This window comes from Spinacia oleracea, chromosome 1, assembly GCF_020520425.1.
Source record: "Spinacia oleracea cultivar Varoflay chromosome 1, BTI_SOV_V1, whole genome shotgun sequence".
Lineage (NCBI taxonomy): Eukaryota > Viridiplantae > Streptophyta > Magnoliopsida > Caryophyllales > Amaranthaceae > Spinacia > Spinacia oleracea.
In genome coordinates, this window is record NC_079487.1 from 125797300 (window position 1) to 125819474 (window position 22175).

At 36.5% G+C, this 22175-nt stretch overlaps 2 protein-coding genes across 2 annotated transcripts; one reads left to right on the forward strand and one right to left on the reverse strand.

Moving 5' to 3' along the window:
* Nucleotides 1-11019: 11019 nt before the first annotated feature.
* On the forward strand, nt 11020-15458 carry LOC110782874 (2'-deoxymugineic-acid 2'-dioxygenase). Its single transcript, XM_021987118.2, has 4 exons — nt 11020-11294; nt 13183-13433; nt 14516-14834; nt 14974-15458. The coding sequence occupies exons 1-4, from the start codon at nt 11076-11078 to the stop codon at nt 15229-15231; spliced, it is 1047 nt and encodes a 348-aa protein (XP_021842810.1). The 5' UTR covers nt 11020-11075; the 3' UTR covers nt 15232-15458.
* Nucleotides 15459-15616: 158 nt separating this feature from the next.
* LOC110782873 (BTB/POZ domain-containing protein At3g03510) lies at nt 15617-18875 on the reverse strand. Its single transcript, XM_021987117.2, has 4 exons — nt 18638-18875; nt 18050-18184; nt 17534-17603; nt 15617-17442 (listed from the first exon to the last, which is right to left on the reverse strand). The coding sequence occupies exons 2-4, from the start codon at nt 18082-18084 to the stop codon at nt 15832-15834; spliced, it is 1716 nt and encodes a 571-aa protein (XP_021842809.2). The 5' UTR covers nt 18085-18184; nt 18638-18875; the 3' UTR covers nt 15617-15831.
* Between the last annotated feature and the right edge of the window lie 3300 nt (nt 18876-22175).

A 22175-nucleotide genomic window follows, 5' to 3' on the forward strand; every position in this document is an offset into this window, starting at 1 on the left:
CTATGTTTTTTACAGTAAACCTCTCATTCTTAAACCATGGGATCATGGTATGGATATGGACAAAGTAGAGGTTAAATCAGTGCCAATATGGGTGCAATTGAGGTTAAACTTCAAATATTAGAGTGAGAAGGCAATGTATAAGATTGTGAGTCAGTTAGGGAAGCCAATTAGGAGGACCAAGCTACAGCTTGTAGAGAAAAACTGCAATTTGCTAGAGTAATGGTTGATGTGCCATTATCTCAGGAGCTCCCTGACTGGATCTCATTTAGGGATGAGAATGGAGTAATGGTAAGAGTTGGTTTGTTCTATGAATGGAGACCAACAATGTGCACAAAATGCATGATTATTGGGCATATGTAGTCTGAATGTAAGCAAGGTAGGAAGAGGGTTTGGGTTTAAAATACAACCAAAGTTCAAGTTCAGCCAATAATCACTGAGCATGTAACAAGTCTAGTTGTGGATCCAGATGGTTTTCAGAGATCTCTTAGGCCAATCAGAGTTAGAGTCTCACCAGAAGCTCAAGTCAGGATATCTAATTCTTTTCAGATGTTGGATTCTCCTATGAATGGAAATGCAGATTGGAGGGGGTACAAAATTAATAACGGTATTAGCTGGAAGAGGGGACTCTTCCTATTCCAATTGATAGAGTTCTAGCTTGGAATGTTAGGGGTCTAAACTTAGTTCAAACACAGAATGAGGTCAAAAATTTCATTCAGAAGTATGAAGTGGGTTTAGTAGGACTCCTGGAACATAAGGTGAAGCTGTCTAATGTATGGACGCTTTATCAAAAAGTTTTTGCAAATTGGTGTTTTTATTGCACTTGCCATGTAACTCCTGTAAGTGGTATGCACATTTTTTATTGCACTTTCATTATTTCATATATGCTTTTAATGATGTTAATATGAGGCAAGAATTATGGAGAGATGTGTTGTTGCTTAATACTCAAGATACGTGTGGGGATTTTAATAGTGACATGGTTGTAGATGAAAGAATTGGTGCCCCGGTTAAACATAGTGACATTGTGGATGTCAGTAATTGCATGCATGCTTGTGGCATGGAGGACATAAAGTGTGTGGGTAATCTCTATACCTGGAATAATAAGCAACAAGGTAGTAAAAGAGTATTTTCAAAAATAGATAGAATTATGGCTAATCATGCTTGGCAAGGATATTAATCAGTTATTGAAGTTTGTTTTATGCCTGAAGGTCAGTTTGATCATTCTCCTGGTTTGTTAACTGTGTACCCTAGAAATGATGGAGGGAGGAAGCCATATAAATACTTCACAATGTGGAAAGGTTCTCCTCTGTTTTTAGACACAGTTCATAATGCTTGGAATACTCAGATTGGGGGAAAAATGTCCATTGTGGTTAATAAATTGAAGAGGGTTAAGCATGCTCTTAAAGAGCTTAACAAGGCAGGTTTTACAGATGTTCAAGCTGCCGATTTAAGAGCATACCATGATTTGGTTGCTGCTCAGAATGCAATGCACAATAATCCTACAGATCAAGGAGTAGCAGATGCAGAGTTAAAAACTATTCAAGAGTATAGAGAGAAACACAAGGCTTATATGGCTTTTCTAAGTCAGAAAGCTAAAGTGGCATGGCTTAAGATGGGGATGAGAATACTGTTCTCTTCCATCAGAGTATTAGAAGCAGGAAGGTGCAGAATTAAGTTTACATCATTTATGATATGAGGGGTGTGTGGAAGGACACACCTTCTGAGGTTTCAGAAGCTTTCCTAGATTATTATAAGTTGTTGCTAGGGAGCATTCATGAGCATAGAACTCCTGTTGTTAAAAAGGTAGTTCAACAAGGTCCAGTTTGTCAAGATCATCACAAAGCCATCTTGGATGCTACATATACTGCAGAGGAAGTTAAGGTTGCCCTCTTTTCTATTCCAGGGGTTAAGGCATCTGGACCAGATGGATTTGGATCCTATTTCTATAAAGATGCATGGCATATAGTTGGTGAGGAAGTCATTGCAGCTATCCTAGATATGCTACAACATGGGAGACTTTTGAAAGAGTTGAATCATACAGTGATAACTCTCATCCCTAAGACTAAATGTCCAAAGGATGTCATGAATGAATTCAGACCAATTTTTTTGCTGTAATACAATTTATAAGTGTATTACAAAGTTTTTGTGTGGAAGGCTAAGGCAAGTTTTGCCTGGTCTTATTCTTGAAAACTAAGGAGTTTTTGTTCTTGGAAGGTACATTGGGCACAATATCATGGTGGTTCATTATTTGGTGAAACACTACGGGAGGAAGGGGGTTAAGCCTATCTGTCTTATGAAGATTGATCTTCAAAAAGCCTATGATACGGTAGACTGGCAATTTCTTCAAAAAATGTTAGATTACCTGGAATTTTCTAAGCAGTTTGTTGATATAATCACGCAACGTGTCACTACTCCTATGTTTTCTCTGATGCTGAATGGTTCTATGCATGGATTCTTTAAATCTCGACGAAGTTTGGGTAGGAGAGATAAATAATTAATGGGGATAAAGGTGTACTTTGAGCAAACAAGTGGACTATTTATATTTTTATGAGGGTATAATAGATATAAATGTTAGACAAATAAGGAATGATTTCAAAAGGGACTAATAAAAAGAACAACCCAATACGAAAAGAGGACTAACATTCAAGAACGGATGGAGCATTTGTTTTGAATTTTCCATCAAAAATAAATAAAAACAAACATTGAATTGACAAGTTTGCCTAATTCAGATCTAGCTTTGAAAGCATTGATTCACATTTCACATCTATGAAAATTATGACACTATGAGACATGCAATGTCGTCCACACTTTGTACCAACTACCTCTAGTGTGAGCAGGTCTTACCCCATAATCCATATTGTAATATCTAGACAATGGTTTTGCATTAAATTCAAGAGTTGTGGCAAATTTGAGGTCATTCGTTTTTAGTAGCGTGTTCATAAATGGTATTATCATAAGTTTATACTTCCTCCGTTTTGTAATAGATGTACGGAGTATCATTTAGACTTTTTTAACTATTTATTTACTACTCCGTAATTTTTATCATATTTATTATTAATACGTAAATACAATTTTGTATTTTTAATTGTTATTGGGTTAATTTCAATATATATTTTCAATTTTTATTAATATCTAATTAAAGATATTGATTGTCAAAATTAGTGGAGTATACGAAATATAAATAGTGTAAAAAGTCTAAATAATGTATTTATTGTGAAAATAAGAAAGTATAAGAGAGTAGGGAACGCGTATTAGTCTATTAGGATCAGTCATATCATAATCTACGCTAAGAATGAAAACACTAATGTGAGATCTTGTTATTTTCTTCTATATGTATACGTAATTTTAATATGAGTATTCATGCTCGACACTTTCATGCTCAGACTTTTATATCGAATACTAAATGAGAAAAACAAGAATTAATGGAGGAAAATTATACTCCCTCCATTTCTTTTTGATGTATCCATTTCAGAAAGTGGGGAGTTTTTAAGAAAATTGGAATCTTTGGATTGTATTGGTATAAGTGTAATGATTGAGTGTAAGAAAAAATGATTGTATGTAAGAGATTATAATAAAAAAAGAAGAGAGAAAATAATAAAGAAATAAGGTAAGAGAGAGGAGTGATAATGATGGGTGATAAAGGAGGTGAGAGAGTGGGTATATGGGAAAGGGAAAAGAATTAAATAATAGGGGTGGGGAAATTTAGGTGGGAATATGGGTAGAATCTTTAGGTATTTTGGTAATTAGATAGAAATGTAAGGGTATTTTAGGATAAAATGTATGTCCAAAAATAGAAACGGATACAACAAAAAGAAACGCTTAAAATGAAAACGGATACAACAAAAAGAAAATGGAGGGAGTAGAAAATTATGTAAATAAAACACTTGGTATATACGTATTGTGATCAACACATTAATCATATTATTTACGACTCCTTTTTTATGGATATGATTTTTTTTCTTTTTTCTTTTTTCTTTTTATAATACTCTGTATTCAGCAATAAAATAGATTCAATGTTAATACGGAGTAAATAAATCGCACAAAACATGTCGAATATTATTATTAGGGCAATTCATCACCCAAATCTTTCCTTTTGTTGAGAAACTAGAGAGAGAAACTAGAGAGAAAAGAAGCAAAGTGAAAATTGACTTCTACTTCTTGAACCCCAAATGGGTTCATCGTCAAAGCCACCAGATGATACGACTATGAAGGAATTACATCATGGACAATCAGCGATTACCAAAGATCAATCATCCCCGAAATCAGTCGTTCCATTGAATTTTAGAGATGCAGTAGCATCATCATCACAATGGTTTATGGAGGCAAGGAAAATTATAACTACGTCTTTGGAATGGGAAGAAGCAGAGGAGAAGGTACCGGATAATAGTTTAGCGGTGGCGTTTGACAAATTCACACTGGATAGGTTACGAGCACCATGGAAGCTTACTCTTATGGGCAAGTGCATGGGAATTCAAGTAAAAGCAAGTTATTTAGAAGCGAGAGTTCGAGCGATGTGGAGAATAAAAGGTTCACTGGAAGTCATTGATATTGGTAAACAGGTTTATTTGTTCAAATTCACACAAACTGATGATTATGAACGTGCGTTATTCGGCGGTCCTTGGTTCATCATGGATCATTACCTGATGATATCAACTTGGAAACCAAATTTCAGACCATCGGTGAATGAATTTGATTTCATGTCAGTCTGGGTAAGGATTGAAGAATTACCGGTAGAATATTACGATAAGGATGCGTTATATGAGATTGCCAAAGTCATTGGGAAGCCTATTAGGGTTGATTATGCAACTGATAAAGTGTCACGAGCACGGTATGCAAGGGTGTGTGTGGAAATTGATCTAAGAAAACCGATTATCACAAAGGTGTGGGTTGGTGGATTTTGGCAGCCTGTGGTGTATGAGAACATCACGTCACTTTGTTTTAAATGTGGCAAAATAGGTCACGTTTTGGAAAAATGTGTTCAAAATGATGATGTTGAGTTGGACAATACTCACCAGATGACTAAGCCCACTGAGCATGGACAGGTCGAGGCCCATATGGAAGTGGATTCGAAAATTCAGCATACTAACAGGGCCATTAGGGAATCAAAGACACATGAGTTGGATCTGTATGGACCGTGGACTTTAGTCCAAAACAAGCGAAGCCCAAAACCTAATAATGGAAAACAAAGACAGATTAATACCCGGATTAATGAGTATAGGAACAACTCAGCATCAAAAGTTGCGACAACCACATCATTAAATGGGGTTTACTTGAAAACACCAAGAGATAAGCAAATCCACCAATTAGAAAGGGAAGTTAAGGAGCCAGTGTTAGTTGCCCCAGATCACACTTTACTGGAGATTAGTGCTGCGCCGATGTTAATTCAAGAAGAGGGTGCAAACACCGTCCACTTGGCGAACTCGTTCAAACACTTGGCGAATACGAATGATTCACCGTTTGCCTTTTCTACTTCTCCTCTTCCTTTTAACAGTGAGGTAATCCAAGACAACAAATCTCCTTCCTTGTTAACCAATCCAATTTCTCCCTCTTCTGATATTCTTCTTCAAGAAGCTACCAAATCCTCTTCTCCAAATGGAAAACCAAAACAGACCAAAAACCACATGCATGCAGACAAATTTCACTCCGAATCAAATTTCCAAGAGAAACAACAGAAATTGGATCCAGAGGGGGCCAAGACATTTTCGCAATCAGGTCAGTCAACAAATGACGGAGGAAGTTCAGCAAGTCAATTGTCCGATCAATCAAATGCCGATGTTGTCATTATTTCCAGAGCAGCCAGAGATGAGTGCATGCAGGAGTCAGAAAATACCGAATACCAGGGGAATGGAGTTCAAGAATGTGAGATTGTTAGCAGCAGAGTTGAGGCGGAGGGAGGGGCTGGAGCCGATAGGTCCGAGGCCGAGAACAGGGTGGGATGTGGTTTTACCTCAGGGGATGAAACATATACCATTACCAGGGGGAGGGCCGAATTTCAATCCAATAAATATGCGTCCCCATATTCCAGTTCGCTTGCCAAAAGAAGTGCAAGTTCATCCCTTGCAATTCGAAACTCAAAGTCAAGAAATGGGGCGAGCGGATCGCCTTATGGCCTTCTACGTCACTCAGAGAGAGGTGGTGGGTGTACAAGTTCAAGTCAGTACGTTTCAAAAATTACTGGATCCCAGGAAAGTGTTCACGTATGTGACACCAATTCGCCTGGAGGATCTGAATATGATGGGGGTCATGCAATATTGGAGGGATTGGGAGGAGTTCTTCCTTCCACCAAATGATGAAGAGATAGAACACCCTAGGTTTGGAATTCAGAAACCAATCCCCAATTTACAGATGAAGATTTGTTTATGGAATGTTAGGGGCGCAGCAAGGGATGATTTTATTCCTAGGGCTTGGAACATCATTCAAGATCAGCGTCCGTCCATCTTCATCCTTTTAGAGACTAAAAGTGATGATCATAGGGCTAAAGAGGTGATGTTTCAATTGAAATTTCATGATTTCAGGGTGGTGCAGCCAACAAACAGAAGGGGAGGAATATGGTTGTTTTGGAAAAACACTGTCGATTTGACTCTGTTTTCGGAAGAAACAAATTTGTTTCATGTTCTCTTTCATTTTAAAAATATCAAACCGGAGGTTCTGGTGACGGGTATTCATGCTCCCAGTGTTCCTGGTCCACGACATCAGCTTTGGAGGGAGATGGAGCAGAATCTACCACCCGAGGAGACTCCATGGTTGGTTGTTGGGGATTTGAATGAAGTGACCTCCCAAGCAGAGAAAAGTGGTGGTCGTCCTTTTCGAACAGGGCAATGTAGAGATCTTAATAACTTCGTGGATGCAGCAGGACCAGTGGATTTGGGATACAGTGGATGTCCGTTCACCTGGACCAACGCACGTGATGGAGTGGATATGATAAAGGAAAGGTTGGACAGAGCTATGGCAAACGCAAGAATGTTGGATACGTTCCCCAACATGCAGGTATTACACTTACCTCGTACTCACTCTGATCATGCACCCATTATTGTTTCTTTGTTTAATGATTATTGCTCGGGTCCGTTTCCGTTTAGATGTAAAGAAGTTTGGATAGAACTCCCGAATTTTAAGGATTTTTTTGTAAAAAGTTGGAGTAACGATAACCATGACTTCCTTATGGGTAGGAAATTTTTTTTAACTAATATTAAAAATTGGAATACTAATGTTTTTGGGAATTTACATCGCCAAAAAAACCGACTTTTAGCTCGCATTAATGGAATTCAGGTTGCCTTAGCTAGACATCACTCTTCTTTTTTGATCAATCTGGAAAAAACTCTTCTTAAGGAGCTTAATGATATTTTGCGTAAAGAACGTTTAATTTGGGCCCAAAAAGCTGGCATCAATTGGAGAAAATTTGGAGATTTTAATACTAGATATTTTCATTTAATGGCGAAAATTAGAAAAACTAGAGGAAAAATTCTGGCTTTGAAGGGGGTAGATGGGAATTGGGTTTCAGATACCTTGGCCTTAAAGAATATGGCCACCACTTACTTCACTAAGATGTTTCAAACAACGCATTGTATGAGTAGGAGATTGGCTAATTTAAGTAGTTCTAATAAGATAACTGATCAAGACAGTATTGCTTTGCTAAGGCCCATTACTCACGCAGAAGTAAAGATTAATCTTTTTCAAATGGACCCAATTAAAAGTCCAGGCCCAGATGGGATTCAACCAGTGTTTTATCAAACGTTTTGGACTGAGGTTGGGCCGAGTATAGTAAAATTCTGTAGCAATTGCTTTAATTTCGCCACTATTCCGGAAGATATTAATGATTCCTACATTACTTTAATTCCGAAATCGGATCAGCCGGAAAGCATGGCGGATTTTAGACCAATAGGGTTGTGCAATACGATATACAAATTAGTGACTAAAATAATCACAAATCGACTTAGACCCATTCTAGATAAGTTAATAAGCCCTCTTCAATCTAGTTTCATTAAGGGGAGGGGTATTGAGGATAATGTGATCGTTGTGAAGGAAGTTCCACATCACTTTCATAAAGCTAGAAAAGGAAAGAACATAATGGCCTTAAAATTAGATTTAACTAAAGCCTATGATAGTCTCGAGTGGAGTTTTATTCGAGATACTTTACTTAGTTATAATTTCCCTCTAAAAATTATTGATCTGATTATGTGCTGTATCACTACCCCAAATATCGCTGTTTTATGGAATGGTGAAATCACGGAGAATTTTAGACCCTCCAGAGGCATTCGCCAGGGTGATCCTTTGTCGTCTTACATCTTTGTGTTATGTTTAGATAGACTTTCTATGCTTATTGAGGAGAGAGTAAACAAAGGAGAGTGGAGTACGATAAAACTAACTAAAAATATATCTCTTTCTCATGTTTTTTATGCGGACGATGTCTTTTTATTTGGGTCTGCCACTTCTCAGAACATGGAAATTATTATGCAAACTATTGATGATTTTGGCACTATGTCAGGGTTAAAAGTTAATATGAGGAAATCATCTATTATTTTCCCACTAAAAATGAATCATACTATTAGAACCACTATTGCTCACCCTTATGGACTTCGCGTCTCAACTTGTTTTGGAAAGTATTTAGGGGTGGATATAAGACCACACAAATTAAAAATAAACAACTATTTTGGACTCCTAGACAAGACTATGGATCGAATAAAAGGTTGGCAAGCTAAGTTATTGAATATGGCGGGAAGGTGTACCCTTATTAAATCGGTTCTAAGTACCTACCCTCTTTATACGATGCAGACTAATATTATTCCGAATAGTGTGATTGATAGATTAGAGAAATCTTGTCGAAAGTTCTTATGGAATAAAGTGGATAGAACTAGATACCTAGCCCGAATTTCTTGGAATAAAGTCACAATCCCTATGGGATTGGGGGGGTTGGGAATAAAAAAGCTAAAAGAATGGAATATTTGTTTTATGGCAAAATTGGGTTGGAAATTATTAACTTTGTCGGAAAAACTGTGGGTCCGTATTTTTAAAGACAAATACATTAAAAATGGAACGTTTTTTGATTGTACTTCTAACCCAAGGCATTCCCCGATATGGAGAGATATTTTGAAGGGACGAGACCTTTTAAAAAAGGGAATAAAAATTGGAATAGGGGATGGGAGATCCACTTCGTTTTGGTATCATCATTGGGTCGGAACTGAACCATTATACAAAGTAATAAATAGGGATATACCGGATGCAGTGGGACATTTATATGTGTGTGATATTATTAAAAATGGAAACTGGAATTTTCAAAGAGTGGCGCATATTCTCCCTGATCCTATTAAAACTGATATTCTAGCTACCCCATTGGCCAGAGTGTCTCAAGGAAAAGATTTCTACACTTGGATAGATTCAAAGAATGGAAACTTTAGCATTAAATCTGCTTATTCCCTCCTTTGTAATTCCCTTTCTCATTTCTCTGTTAGCTCTAATACAGTTTCGTGGAAATCTTTGTGGAAAATTCCATCACCATTTAAGTATAGAATGTTGCTATGGAATTGTGTTCACCAAATCTTGTCAGTTGCTGATAGTTTATCAAAATATATAGACTCCATTTCTGGACAATGCTGCAGATGCTCCTGTGATGCAGAAACTCATCTGCACTTGTTTAGAGACTGTGGGGATTCTAGCATCCTTTGGAATTTTATTTTCCAACGTATTTCAGCTGCTAAGGAAGTGTGCTTACAATCTTTTTTCAACTCTAATTGGCACCAATGGATGCAGTACAATCTTAGTTTAAGCACAGCCTGGAAAGTTGTTTTTACAGTGGCTGTGTGGCATATTTGGAAAGCTCGTAATAGAGCAGTTTTTGAGCTGAAAATGCTCAAGCCATTCTCTGTTTATAATGCTTTCTATGTGGACTATAGGGAAACTAACTCCATGGTGCAGGCTAAGGTTGCAGGTAACTGGTTGCAGAAGGCTCCAGCTTGGAAGCCTCCAGCTCCTGGTTTTCTGAAACTTAACATTGATGGCAGTTGGAAAGAAAAAGATGAAGCAGGGGGTGGTGGTGTCTTTAGAAGTGAAACAGGAAGCTGGTACATTGGATTTGCAAGTAAATACAATGCCATCACTCCACTGGCAGCAGAGTTGTATGCACTAAGGGAAGGTCTGCAAATGGCACTGGATTATGGGGTGCAGAAGTTGGAAGTGGAGACTGATGCGGAACTATTGATTAAGTTGTTAACAGCTATGGAAGATTATTATCATCATGAGTTGGCTCCAGTTATAAAAGATGTGGCTTGTCTTATGACAAGGTTCAGTTCATTTTCTATTTCCCATCTTCCCAGGTTGTTCAACAAGCTTGCACATTGTATGGGACAATATGCAATATCTATGGCATTGGGTCATAAAGTGTTTCTTAACCCTCCACCGTTCACAGACTTGGTGTATCAGGCGCAGCTGAAACAAGCAAAAGACAGTTTGAAGGAGATGGGTGAATCTTCTTCTGGAGCACAACGCCATACACAGCTTATTGATTTGGAGCTCCCCCCACCACCAGAGGCAGCACCCTCCACCACAATAACAACAGAGATCATGTTTGGTACAATCCCCACCAAAGTCACAACCCAGTTGATCAATGTCAAGAAGAAACCAGAAGTGCAACAAGGCGAGTCATCAAATGTTAAGGAATGAATTGGATGTTTTAGTGAACCTCCTTTCTACTTTAGATGAAATCAGTTAATGGGCATATAGTCAGGGGAGGGGGAGCTGTTTTTGGGATAGAAGTTAGGGTTTGTAAGTTTAATAGTTTTTGTGATTACGGGCTACAAGTTTTTGGTGTTTTGCCCGTAACTTGTGTACAGACTTCACTGTGCTATCACGATTAATATAATATAATATATTCGTCTTTGCGTAAAAAAAAAATTATTATTAGGGCCAAGTTGCAACTGTGTACGAAAACGTGAGAAGTTACTACATTGGGCCAAGCTGTCGATTTTTTTTTAACTACGGTCGGCCAAACAATAATACTTTGGTATAAATATAGTACCTCTCTTCCTTGATGTACTATAATACAGAAGTATCTTTCTTCTTTAGTCCTTTTATAACAGTTTGCTAAAATGAATAGTACAATTGAGAAGTTTGTTTCAAGTTGGAGTGACGGTAAGACGGTACCCGAAAACTATGTGTTTCCGACCGGTCAACGACCGGCAGAACACCTCTATCCCAAATCAAAAATTAGTGTACCTCTTATCGACCTTGGCAAAGCCAATGGTCCTGATCGTTCAGAAGTTGTTCGCCAAATCATGGATGCCTCTCAAAATCTCGGAGCCTTTCAGGTAATACTATTCATTCTCTAGTAAACACATATTACTCCGTACTAGTCTATTTTATGGCTGAGTGAAACTATTCGAAAAATCAAAAATCCAAAATCAGAACCGGCGGTCTCCGATCCGAAAAAGAGGGTACCTGAACACCGATATGGTTATCGATTCGAGTACCCGATTAAAATTTTGTTATTGACTTATTGGATATGGTTATGGATATCATTCTTTAAATATCAGGTACCCGATAACGATCCGATAAATCATTTTTTAAAGTTTTTTTCAATTTAAATATTTTTTTGCCAAGAGCTTAAAATCTTAAATGTTAATAATTAATGTATAATTTGAGTAAATTCTAATTTAATCAGTAATGTAGTCAAAATCATGTGTTAATGTTGGTATTTAGTGTTGATGATATTACAATAATCTAGTTATAAAGTCTATTTTTTCAATTGGGTATCATAATGGATATTCGATGTCCAATCCGAAAGTTTTGGTACCCGAACTTAACGGTTTGGTTCATGTATATCAATTTTTGCCTTATTGGTTATCGGTTACTCAATCACGATAATGCTAGGTATGGAAATATCCAGTGGATGATCCAATAACCCGGTCATCCGCTCTAATTAAATGGATGGAAACCCGAAATAAATGGATGAAAAGCGGGTGATGGGTGAAGCGGGTGATGGATGCGGATCGGATGCGGGTGATGTTTTTTTATCCATCACCCGACCCACCACCCGTATATCACCCGATCCATCACCCATTTAATTTATATATATTATTTTTATTTTTGTTTTAAACATAAAAATGTGTTAGTAAATCAATTATTTATTAAAGTTAGTGTTTGTTTAATTTTTTTGGGTTACAAGTTATGCATGATGAGAAATAATTATATGTTTGGTAGTAAATGTAGGTATATAAGATTTTTTTTTTTTGGTTAATTATTATGCATATTCTAAGGTGGTGAATTTTTAGTGGTTAATAGTTTTCACCCGAATATCACCCGATCCACCCGGTTCACCCGCGGGTGATGGATGGACGAAATGCGGGTGATGAGTAAAGCGGGTGACGGATGGACCGGGTGGAGCGGATGAAAGCGGGTGATGAATGCGGGTGATGCTCCACCCGATCCAAATCCCACCCATTTCCATCCCTAGATAATGCCATTGGTTCGGGTGCCCGTCCCATGCTAACCCTACTCTATCGTTAAATACCACACTATGATTTACTTTTACTCCTCTAACACATTACTTAAACTCTTAATATCTCAAATCGTGTTTAAGTAAAAACTATAAAAAAAAATGATATTTAGAAAATATATATGTCGATACGACTCTAACATGACCCCACAAGACTACAGTTTTCTTACATATAAATCACAAAAAAGGGACAAAGTCGTAGTCTTAATAGGAGTAAAAAATAAAATGGTGCCGTATTTACGGAACAGAGGAAGTTAGTTTTTCCGGACAATTAACATACAAATGAGTTCTTTTCAACAAACATATATTCAGTTAAGTTCATTCTACCTCTGGTTCAAAATGATGTTTACACTTTCTGTTTTAGTCTGTTTCATAATGTTCTTTACACGTTGTTTTATTCTATTTTTGGACATTCAAATTTAATACCTTACATTTCTTACCCACCATCTTTACAATTTTTCACTCATTTTCTCTTATTATTTTTTTTTTTTTACAGCCACACACCTTTTTAGTTTTTACACATTTCTCTTACTTTATCTATATTTTATTATATTCAACCAAGTTTTTGTTTTTGTGTTAATATTTATGCAAATAATAATAGTAAATTTTTTATGAAACAGAGGTAGTATAAGTTTAGAAGGTAGAATAGTCTGCGAACTAATGAGTTCTGCCATTAACAAAATGCGTAAACTAATGACCAGGTCATCAACCACGGGGTATCGATAGAATTAATGGACAATGCAAGAGATATGTTCAAGGAATTCTTCAACCTTCCAGCGGAGGAGAAAGCAAAATATTGTTCTTGGGACACAAAACAAAAATTCATTCTTTACACAAGCAATTTTGGTTATGACCAAGAAAAGCTCCATTTTTGGAGGGATGCTGTAACTCAAAGATGTGCTCCTCTAGAAGAATGCACCCCATACTGGCCTGATAAACCTGCCAAATACAGGTAAAATATATACTTCGTAGTAGGAAATTCAATTTTTATTTAAACTAATTTGGGGGTATGCACATTTTGGAAGGATCGATGGGAGATAAGTAGAGCTAGGTTTTGATTCATATTGGATATATTTTTGGGAAAGTTTTATTTTTGGAAACTTGTCTATTTGGAAAATTATTACTTTTGAAATGTTACGGCCTTTGAAAAGTTGCTATTTTAAAAGGTTCCTATTCCTGGAAAGTAAATTTTTATGATTTACTTCCTCCGCCCCATATTACTTGTTACACTTTTTTCCGTCCGTCTCAAATTAGTTGTTACACTTCTAAATTAGGTATGTCCCCATAATTATTATATTGTCTCTCTCTTCCCACTAATTTTTTTTTATCCCCATACCTTCTCTCATTCAATTAAAACAATATCACACTAACTCCTATCACATCTACTTTTTCAATAAAATAACAAGTGATAACCAAACAACCACTTTTCACCTAAAACTTTGTGCAAAGGTAAGTATAACGACTAATTTGGGACGCAGGGAGTAATAATTAAAGGCAAAGGTTTGTAAAATAAATGGATTATAAAAGTATTTTCAAGTATAATTAAATTAGTTTTACGTATCTTGCACATACATGTAATTAGCCTTTGTGAACCCACCCGTATTTCCTACTCTGTATTTATTTTGACTTTGCCCTATTTATCTTTATCTTATGATGAGTAGGTATATGTAAGAACTTGATGATTAATGTGACATCATCATATGTAGGATTTTCTTAAGTTGGTTTTTATTTTATTAAGGTTTCTAATTATTAGTTATATTATTATTACGGAGTATATAAAATAATATGGTTTTATTAATAAAGAAAATAAGTATATTTTGAGTTATTACTCTGCATTTGTTTTAGAGTTTAGTTAACCTTTAAAGTTAATGATCATGTGACAGTGTAATACTCCTAATTTTTTTCTCCAGGTTGATTTTATTAAATAATATAATAGTAAAAAAAGTCAGTAAATAAAAAAACAGAACCTTATATGAAAGTTTGAATAAATTCTGACATTAAGTGTATTGACATGTGTGAAATATATATGTGAAGGGAGATTGTTGGAGAATACACGACGAAAGCGGGGGAGGTGGGACTAAAACTGTTGGATCTAATTGGTGAAGGACTAGGGGTCGAACCAGGGTACTTTGAGAATGATTTAACAAAAGAAGTAGAGATGAATGTGAATCATTACCCAGCATGCCCGGATCCAACTCTAACTTTAGGAGCTGGATTACATAGTGATCGTAGTATGATAACTATACTTATGCAAGGAGATGTTTCGGGACTTCAATTCAACAAGGATGGAGAATGGATTGCGGTTGATCCTGTTCCTAATGTACTCTGTGTTAACATTGGTTATCTCATGCAGGTAATTACGCATCTTCTTAATTAATTAATTAACATTTTTTAATAAACATGATCACTAAATAGAGGTAAAAGAAGTATAACCATTTGATTAGAAAATATAACTATATAATTGGAGATTTGTATAAATAATTTTTTATCAGATCGTTAGCAATGGGAAGCTGAGAAGTGGGGACCATAGAGCAGTGACAAATTCAGAGGTAACTAGGGAAAGTGCAGCACTTTTCCTAACTCCAACGAAAGAATGTCTCATTCAACCCGCAAAAGCTCTTATCAATGCTCAAACTCCTCAACTCTTTAGGCCTCTTCATTACCATGAGTTTCTTGCAGCTCACAACGCCGGTCGAAAGGCCAAACTTAGTCCTGATCAAGTTTTGAAGCCTTTTCTAATCAAACCCTAATTTTACAACCATAATCATGCGCCGGATTATATATTTCTCGATTTATCAATAATAGATCATGTTATATGTTTAATTTGCTTATTATGTTATGGTAACAATGATGTATTTGGCTTTCCCTAAAGCCCCGGGCTCTAAAGAGGCGAGCTTTATGTTGTTGTTGTTGTTAGTGCTGCGACTGTTGTACTTGTACTCAATCAAAGAATTTTGGTACGTATTAATTATTAAGACTAACATTGATGCGGGAGTTACCAATGATGTCTTGGCCTAGTGGTTAAGACTGAGGGCCTGTGTACGATAGGTTTCAGGTTCGAATCCCCCCGCCCCCATTTGTAATTTATATTGCCCTTGTGGCTCATTTGCATCAAAAAAAACATTGATGCGGGAGTTGCGTTTAAATTCGATCAAATTCTATTCAACCGTCAATTAAATGCTAACTTAGAGACAAAGATTGAATCCATCTGTACGATGAATCACAGGTTCAAAGTACTACAACGTACTTGGCTAACTAATAACCATCACAGATCGATCAATACATGAAAAAGGTTTTCCATGTTATCCAACATGCCTACAAAAATCTGTTTCACTAATGAATTAAACTTCCTAATTCTTCTTCTTCTTCTTCTTCTTTTTCTTCTTTGTAAGTTGGCAATTGCAATCATACAAAGCCTCATAATCACTAGTTCCCATACACCCTAACTTCCTCTTCATTCCCTTCCATAAACTCATCTTCTTTTTACCCTTCTTCCCACAACTCTTTCCATCATGACATCTTCCCATAATCTCTTGCCTCTCTCCATTATCATTATCATCCCACTTTTCATCATCTTCCGCTAGCTTAATCTCTTCATTACCTCGCCTTCGGCTTCCTTCATCTACATTACTATTAGTACTACAAATTCCTTCAACAGCTTTACTAATATTATCCCTTAATTGCAGCTGAGAAACAAACAAAACTTGCACAACAACTCTCAACGGCAATCTCCGATTCAAGGCGGCGTGGTTACAAGCTTGAGATGACATCTTCTGAAAGTCCAAAACCCTACAAACTTCTTCCCTTTCTGACTCACTTAACTCCATGTGTTTATCCAAGTAAGCATCCACTGCTCTATAAATCCCATCTGAGCAACGATAAGTCCCTACATTTGATGTCGAACATGCCATTTCCGCCACCTCTGTGAAACTCCTTGCATCCATTTCCCTCTCCTTAGCTACCTCCAACAAGTACTCCTCCAAGAGTTCCGCCACTGCAACCAACCCTGAAAGGTTAGGATCAGGATCACTGAAATTACCGTAAAACCCCTTTAACACCCTCCTTAGGCTGTCAATATCGAGGTCTAAGGCAAGGAGATCCTCAGCTGTAGCGCGGTATAGTTCCTTACCGATTCTATCCTCCAAGAAAGCTACACATTCTGCGCTCGCCTTAAGGGAGATTGCCAAGGAATGCATCTCGAACAAGAGGGTGTAAGGGTAAAGAAGGTAGTTTGTATTTGTTGTACAAGTAGTACTAGTAGGTAATAGTCTCTCTATTACCTCAATGGCTTCACTATCATCACCATGTTTATTAAGGTATTGAACGAGGGACCCGGCGATGTTCTCTTGTGGGACTTGCCGTTGCGCCATCGCCTCGACGATCGGCTTATACATTTTCACCGGCAATGAGGTTAGATCTTCTAATGAAGTTTCAGTATCCGATGATGAAGCATTGGAATGATCACCTTCACCAAAGAGCTTCCTCCTTCTTGTTACATTACTGTTTCTCATGGGCCTATTGTTGTTGTTGTTGTTGTTACTAACCATGATGGGCTGGGCTAGGATAGTTGGATCGGAGAGTACGTGGGCTGTAAGGGCCTCTATGCAGCAATCCAAAAGCCCAATCTCAACGGCCTGCTGAAATGTGGGCCCCCTTGATGCTCGTAATGACCTTATAATTTGGTTCCAACTTGGGAGGATTTTTTGTTTCAAGAAAGAGATTGCGTTGTTGAGTAAGTTGTTAGGGGAGTGGGTATCGGTCATTTTGAGATGGTTAGAGAGACAAATGAGAGAAATGATGTTGTCGCTAGTCATTTCGACGTTGAGTCCATGGCAAAATCTTGCCATGAGTTCTAAGGCATCGGGTTCTGATGGTGTTTCTTGGAAAAAGATTGAGAGGTCCTCGGAAGGGTTGTTTTCGAGTAAGGAAGCTATTGTTGCCGATCTTTTAGCTAGAAGTGCCTGGATAATCCACAATGAAACACACTATTTAATCAAATGACTAACATTTTTATTATATTTATGTCACAAAAAATTGGGGAAGAATGCTTACTTTGTCTAATTTGAAAGGGGTATTCGCCACTAAGAGGCGGTTGTTTTGCGGAATTGTATGTTTAGAACACCTGAATAATGAAACATGATCAAGGAAAAATGTTTGGTTAATTCCATATGAAATATTATTATTCTAGCGAAAATGATAAAGGTTGCAACATGCGACCTTTAAGCCGTGTCACAATGATAACATGGCATGCTTATGTGTCCTGATTTATATTGGAAACTAAAATATTTAACTTATTTAATCTATTATACATGTTTCATAAAATGTAGGAAAATCTTAATATTCTAATTTGTTTACTTCTTTATATCGACTACCTTATTTACATATTTTCGATCATAGTAAAAATATGAAATGATAGTAAAAATATTCTGACGACGCATAGCTTACGTGGCGCTTATATGTACCAATTAAATTGTGACAGGTAAGATTGTGACAACTAAATATTGTCGTAACTTGCGACCTTTATCATAATTTGGATTTCTAACTGAAAAAGGAATAAGTATTTATTACCGAGATGATGAACTGTTGGTTCTAGCTAGGGCCATCTTTTACCGTAACGTAGTTGTTTAACCTTATAGCAATGTAAATTGAGTTTTCGATTCGATACGAAAATTTCAAACTTCCCCTTCTTCAAACAATTAGTAGCTGTTGAACCAGAAATGAAATAATTAGTACTCCACAACAACAACAACAACAACAACAACAACAAAAAACAAGTTTTGCGAAAAAAATTTAAATTGACTTAGAACATTTAGAAGAAACCATTAGTAACAAAACGATGTCATCTAATTAGAAAAAGATCAATCACGGTATTGAGCAATGCCGAAGTCACCAATTACATGTTTTGTTTCTCTTCTATGCATTAATAACATTTGAGAAGAGAAACAAAATATTAATTTTATAAAAACCCTAAAATAAATCAAGATCAATTAGCTAATTAATCACTTAATTAGTACTAAAATAACTCAATTAAAGTAAACTTTGATCTTGAATTTTGTATATAATTAAGAAATTAAAGTATGAAAAATGATCAAAATATTCATGATCTTAGCATATAAGCTGCAAAGGAAAGGTGATTATTAGTTAATGTTTACATACCTTGAATTAACAATGGATTGCTGAGAAGGGTTAAAGTGAGGAGAGAGAAAGGACGGAAGATTATGGCTGCCTGTGAGTAATTAAGTGCTAATTAACCTTGGAGCGTATTAGTGGGAGTGAGAAACTAAATTCTTGTTACATAGAATCAGGAACAGGTTGTTATGTAGCCAACTTTAACGTTTCAACTTTGAATTAGTTTCTAGGAAACTAATTTAAATTTTAGTCCGTTTGAATTACTTTTTTCGTCCCTAAATTAAATTAAATTAAGTCGCCCTATAAAAATGCCGGACTAAAATATAAGAGCTTATATGGGCCCGGCCCGCTGGCCCGACTCGATCCAACCCAAATATTACCCCGTCAGGACAGAATATTTCGGCTTGATGTTCAGGCCTGGCCCGGCGTGGAATTTTTAAAAAAATTACAGGCTTTGGGTAAGTAAAACAACAATTTTAATTATAAATTTGGCCTGGCTCGAAAATGGTCCAAAAATTCTGCTATTTTGGCCCGAAATAACAGGTTTTGCGCACACAAAATTGGCCCAAAGCTGGCCCGACACGACATATTTTCATGGTCATGGCCCGGCCCGGCTCGCATTTTGATCAGTTCTAGAAAATATATTGTGTAACCACAATTTATGACCAAATAAAAGGTAATGAATTTTTTCTCGCAAATGAACCACAAAAGCAGTAAATTATAAATTATAAATGGGGATCGGGGATTCGAACCTGAGACATGTTGTATACCAGTCTTGAATCGCAGATTATCCTTGAGATTAATAAAATAATGGAATAATATGTAAAAATTAGGCCTTATTATCTCTATTACTTCCTCTGTTTGGTTTAAGTTGCAAGTTTGGTTGTTCATTCAAATTTTTGCAATGCAAGTATAGGTAGTACCGTAGTACTTCCTCTGTCCCAAAATGTTATTTACGTACTTTATTTTGGATGTCACAAAATATTCTTTATATTTTTTATATTATTACATAAATGCTTTAATATTCTATCAAAATTTGTGTCTAATGTTTAATTTATTTTAACCAATTAAATCCATTGGAGTATTTAATCTCTCACACTTTTCCATTGGGTCGTTAAATCTTTTCCATTTTCTTAATGTCAGATTTTGATAAAAGTGAAAACATTATAAATAAACGTAATTTGTCTTGTTTAAATAAAAAAATAGAGAAACCTCAATTCACATTAGTTAGTTGTTAAAGCGCGTGCATAATACCAAACGTAAAGAAAATTTTGGACGGAGGGAGTAGTATAATACTCGTGTGATGCATGACTTTCAATCAAAATATTAAATTTGTATTGAATCTAAACCATTTCTTTTGGTGTGCAAAAGAGGGGCAAATTAAGCCCCTAACAAAGAAAACGAAACTAAATAGGAATAGTACGAGGAAATGCTACGCCAACAATATCTTTATGGAGAATGCCACTCAATTATAACGGGGGACTTGGATTGTCTCGACCTTTGCTTCTTGAATAACTCATTTATTAGCAAGCTAATCGGCAACTCAATTGGCCTCTCTATAGCAATGGAAGAGACCAATTTCCCAAGGATGATACATGATCAGTTCTCGACAAGTGCTCCTTAACAATGTGAACACGATCACCACCTTTGAGTTTGAGAGTGGGCTAGTTTGGGGGTAAAAGTCTTAGTTATTTGGTTAGGGAATGAGTAATGAGTAATAGGAAGGTTCAGTGTCCTCGGATTTGGGTTGTCATTTTGTTCGTGGAGGGTAACTTTTGTAATTTCTCCTTTTAGGTTAACATTGAGGGTTTCAATTAGCCCTTTCAAAAAATTTATTTGAATTGAACGCTGCTCCCCATTTTATGGGGATTCATAGCATACTAAGCAAAATGTGTTTAGACGCTTGTGTGCAATGCACAAGGTCTATCAATCTAGCCTATCACATTGGTTCTCTTTCTCTCTGACGTGTCCTTGATCCCCAAGTTTTACAGGTCCTTTCAGGAGACTTTTAGTGGTAAAAGAACTAACATTAACGCCATCTACTATAAAGGAAACATAGCAACATATTACCTTGGCAAGATAACGTCGTGTAAGTGGCATGAGCAAGGCATTTTCAACAATTACGGGCTAAAATAAGAATCGCACAAGGCCCTTGCGTTGTCTATTAATACGGCTTTTAGTTTAGCATTTGTAATGGTATATAAAAACCTTAGTGTTATTAGTATATACGGAGTAGTGTAGTTTTGTAAGATATTTTACATTATGCAAGTTTGAACCTATAAAAAAATATAAATAAATAAATAAATTCTAAGGCGACGTTTGGTTTATGGAACAGTGGAACACGGTGGGTGAGTGCATCCATTTAATTTCTCCGATCTGTATAATCCGTTTCCCCGCTGCATCTGCTGTCTGCTGCCTGCTGCATAGACAATGGAGTAATTGACTGATTGACCCATACACACCCAAAGATAGACTACGTCAAGTCGTCAACTGGCAACGTACACCATGCACGTAGAATTGCAGAATGCCACATGCCATCATACCCTACACTAGTACATAATGTGGTTGGAGTTTTGGTCATTAAATAAATAATTTGCAATATTTATGAGAGGAAAAAGATCTATCCATCTAAATTTGTGGCAAACATGGGTGCTTCCCTTTTATTTATTGCGCTACAGCCGTTTTTATTTATTATTCTGTATTAAAGTGTTGGCAAATCACACTCCATTCATTTTGTTATCCCAATACTCCCTCCGTCCCGGAATACTTGATATGTTTTTCTTATCGGGTCGTCTCTTAATACTTGACCTGTTTCTAAAAATGGAAATATTCTAACAATATTATATTATTTCTCACTCCATCCCTATTAACCCACCTACCCCCTACTCCATACAAAAAATAATTAAAAATTCAACCCCTACTCTCCTCCAACCCCACCTCTTAACCCACCTCCCCCTACTCCATACAAAAAATAATTAAAAATTCAACCTCTACTCTCCTCCAACCCCACCTCTTAACCCACCTCCCACTAACTACATTAAAATAATACCCCACTGTCAACTACTACCCATTAAATTAAATAAGTCAATTCAAGTTCCTTAAACTCTGTGCCGGTCAAACCGGATCGAGTATTCCGGGACGGAGAGAGTATATATACTACCTGTTCTTTTTATACATACACATACGGAGTACATTCATACATATATATACATTACTCCCCATTTTCAAGTGGAATTGTTTACCAAAAATGATTACAGTGGAATCGAGTTTTAGTTCGTTCGAGCTAAACTTAATTGATAAGGATTGCCGAGTTGACTTGAGCTCGAATGAGTTTTGAAATTTCTTATTTGAACTTATTATACTTGAAATAAGTGGTGGGTGGGGGGTGGGGGGAGAGAATGCGGAGAAGATGGATGCCTAAACTTATTATCTGAAGTATGAATCATAAAAAATTGTCTGGCATAATTACATGAATTTATTTTGAACTTTATAGGCTCTATTAGGCAAGCCATTCCGGGCACCTTGTATGATAAGATGCTGAAATTTTTAATCCCCTTAAATGATT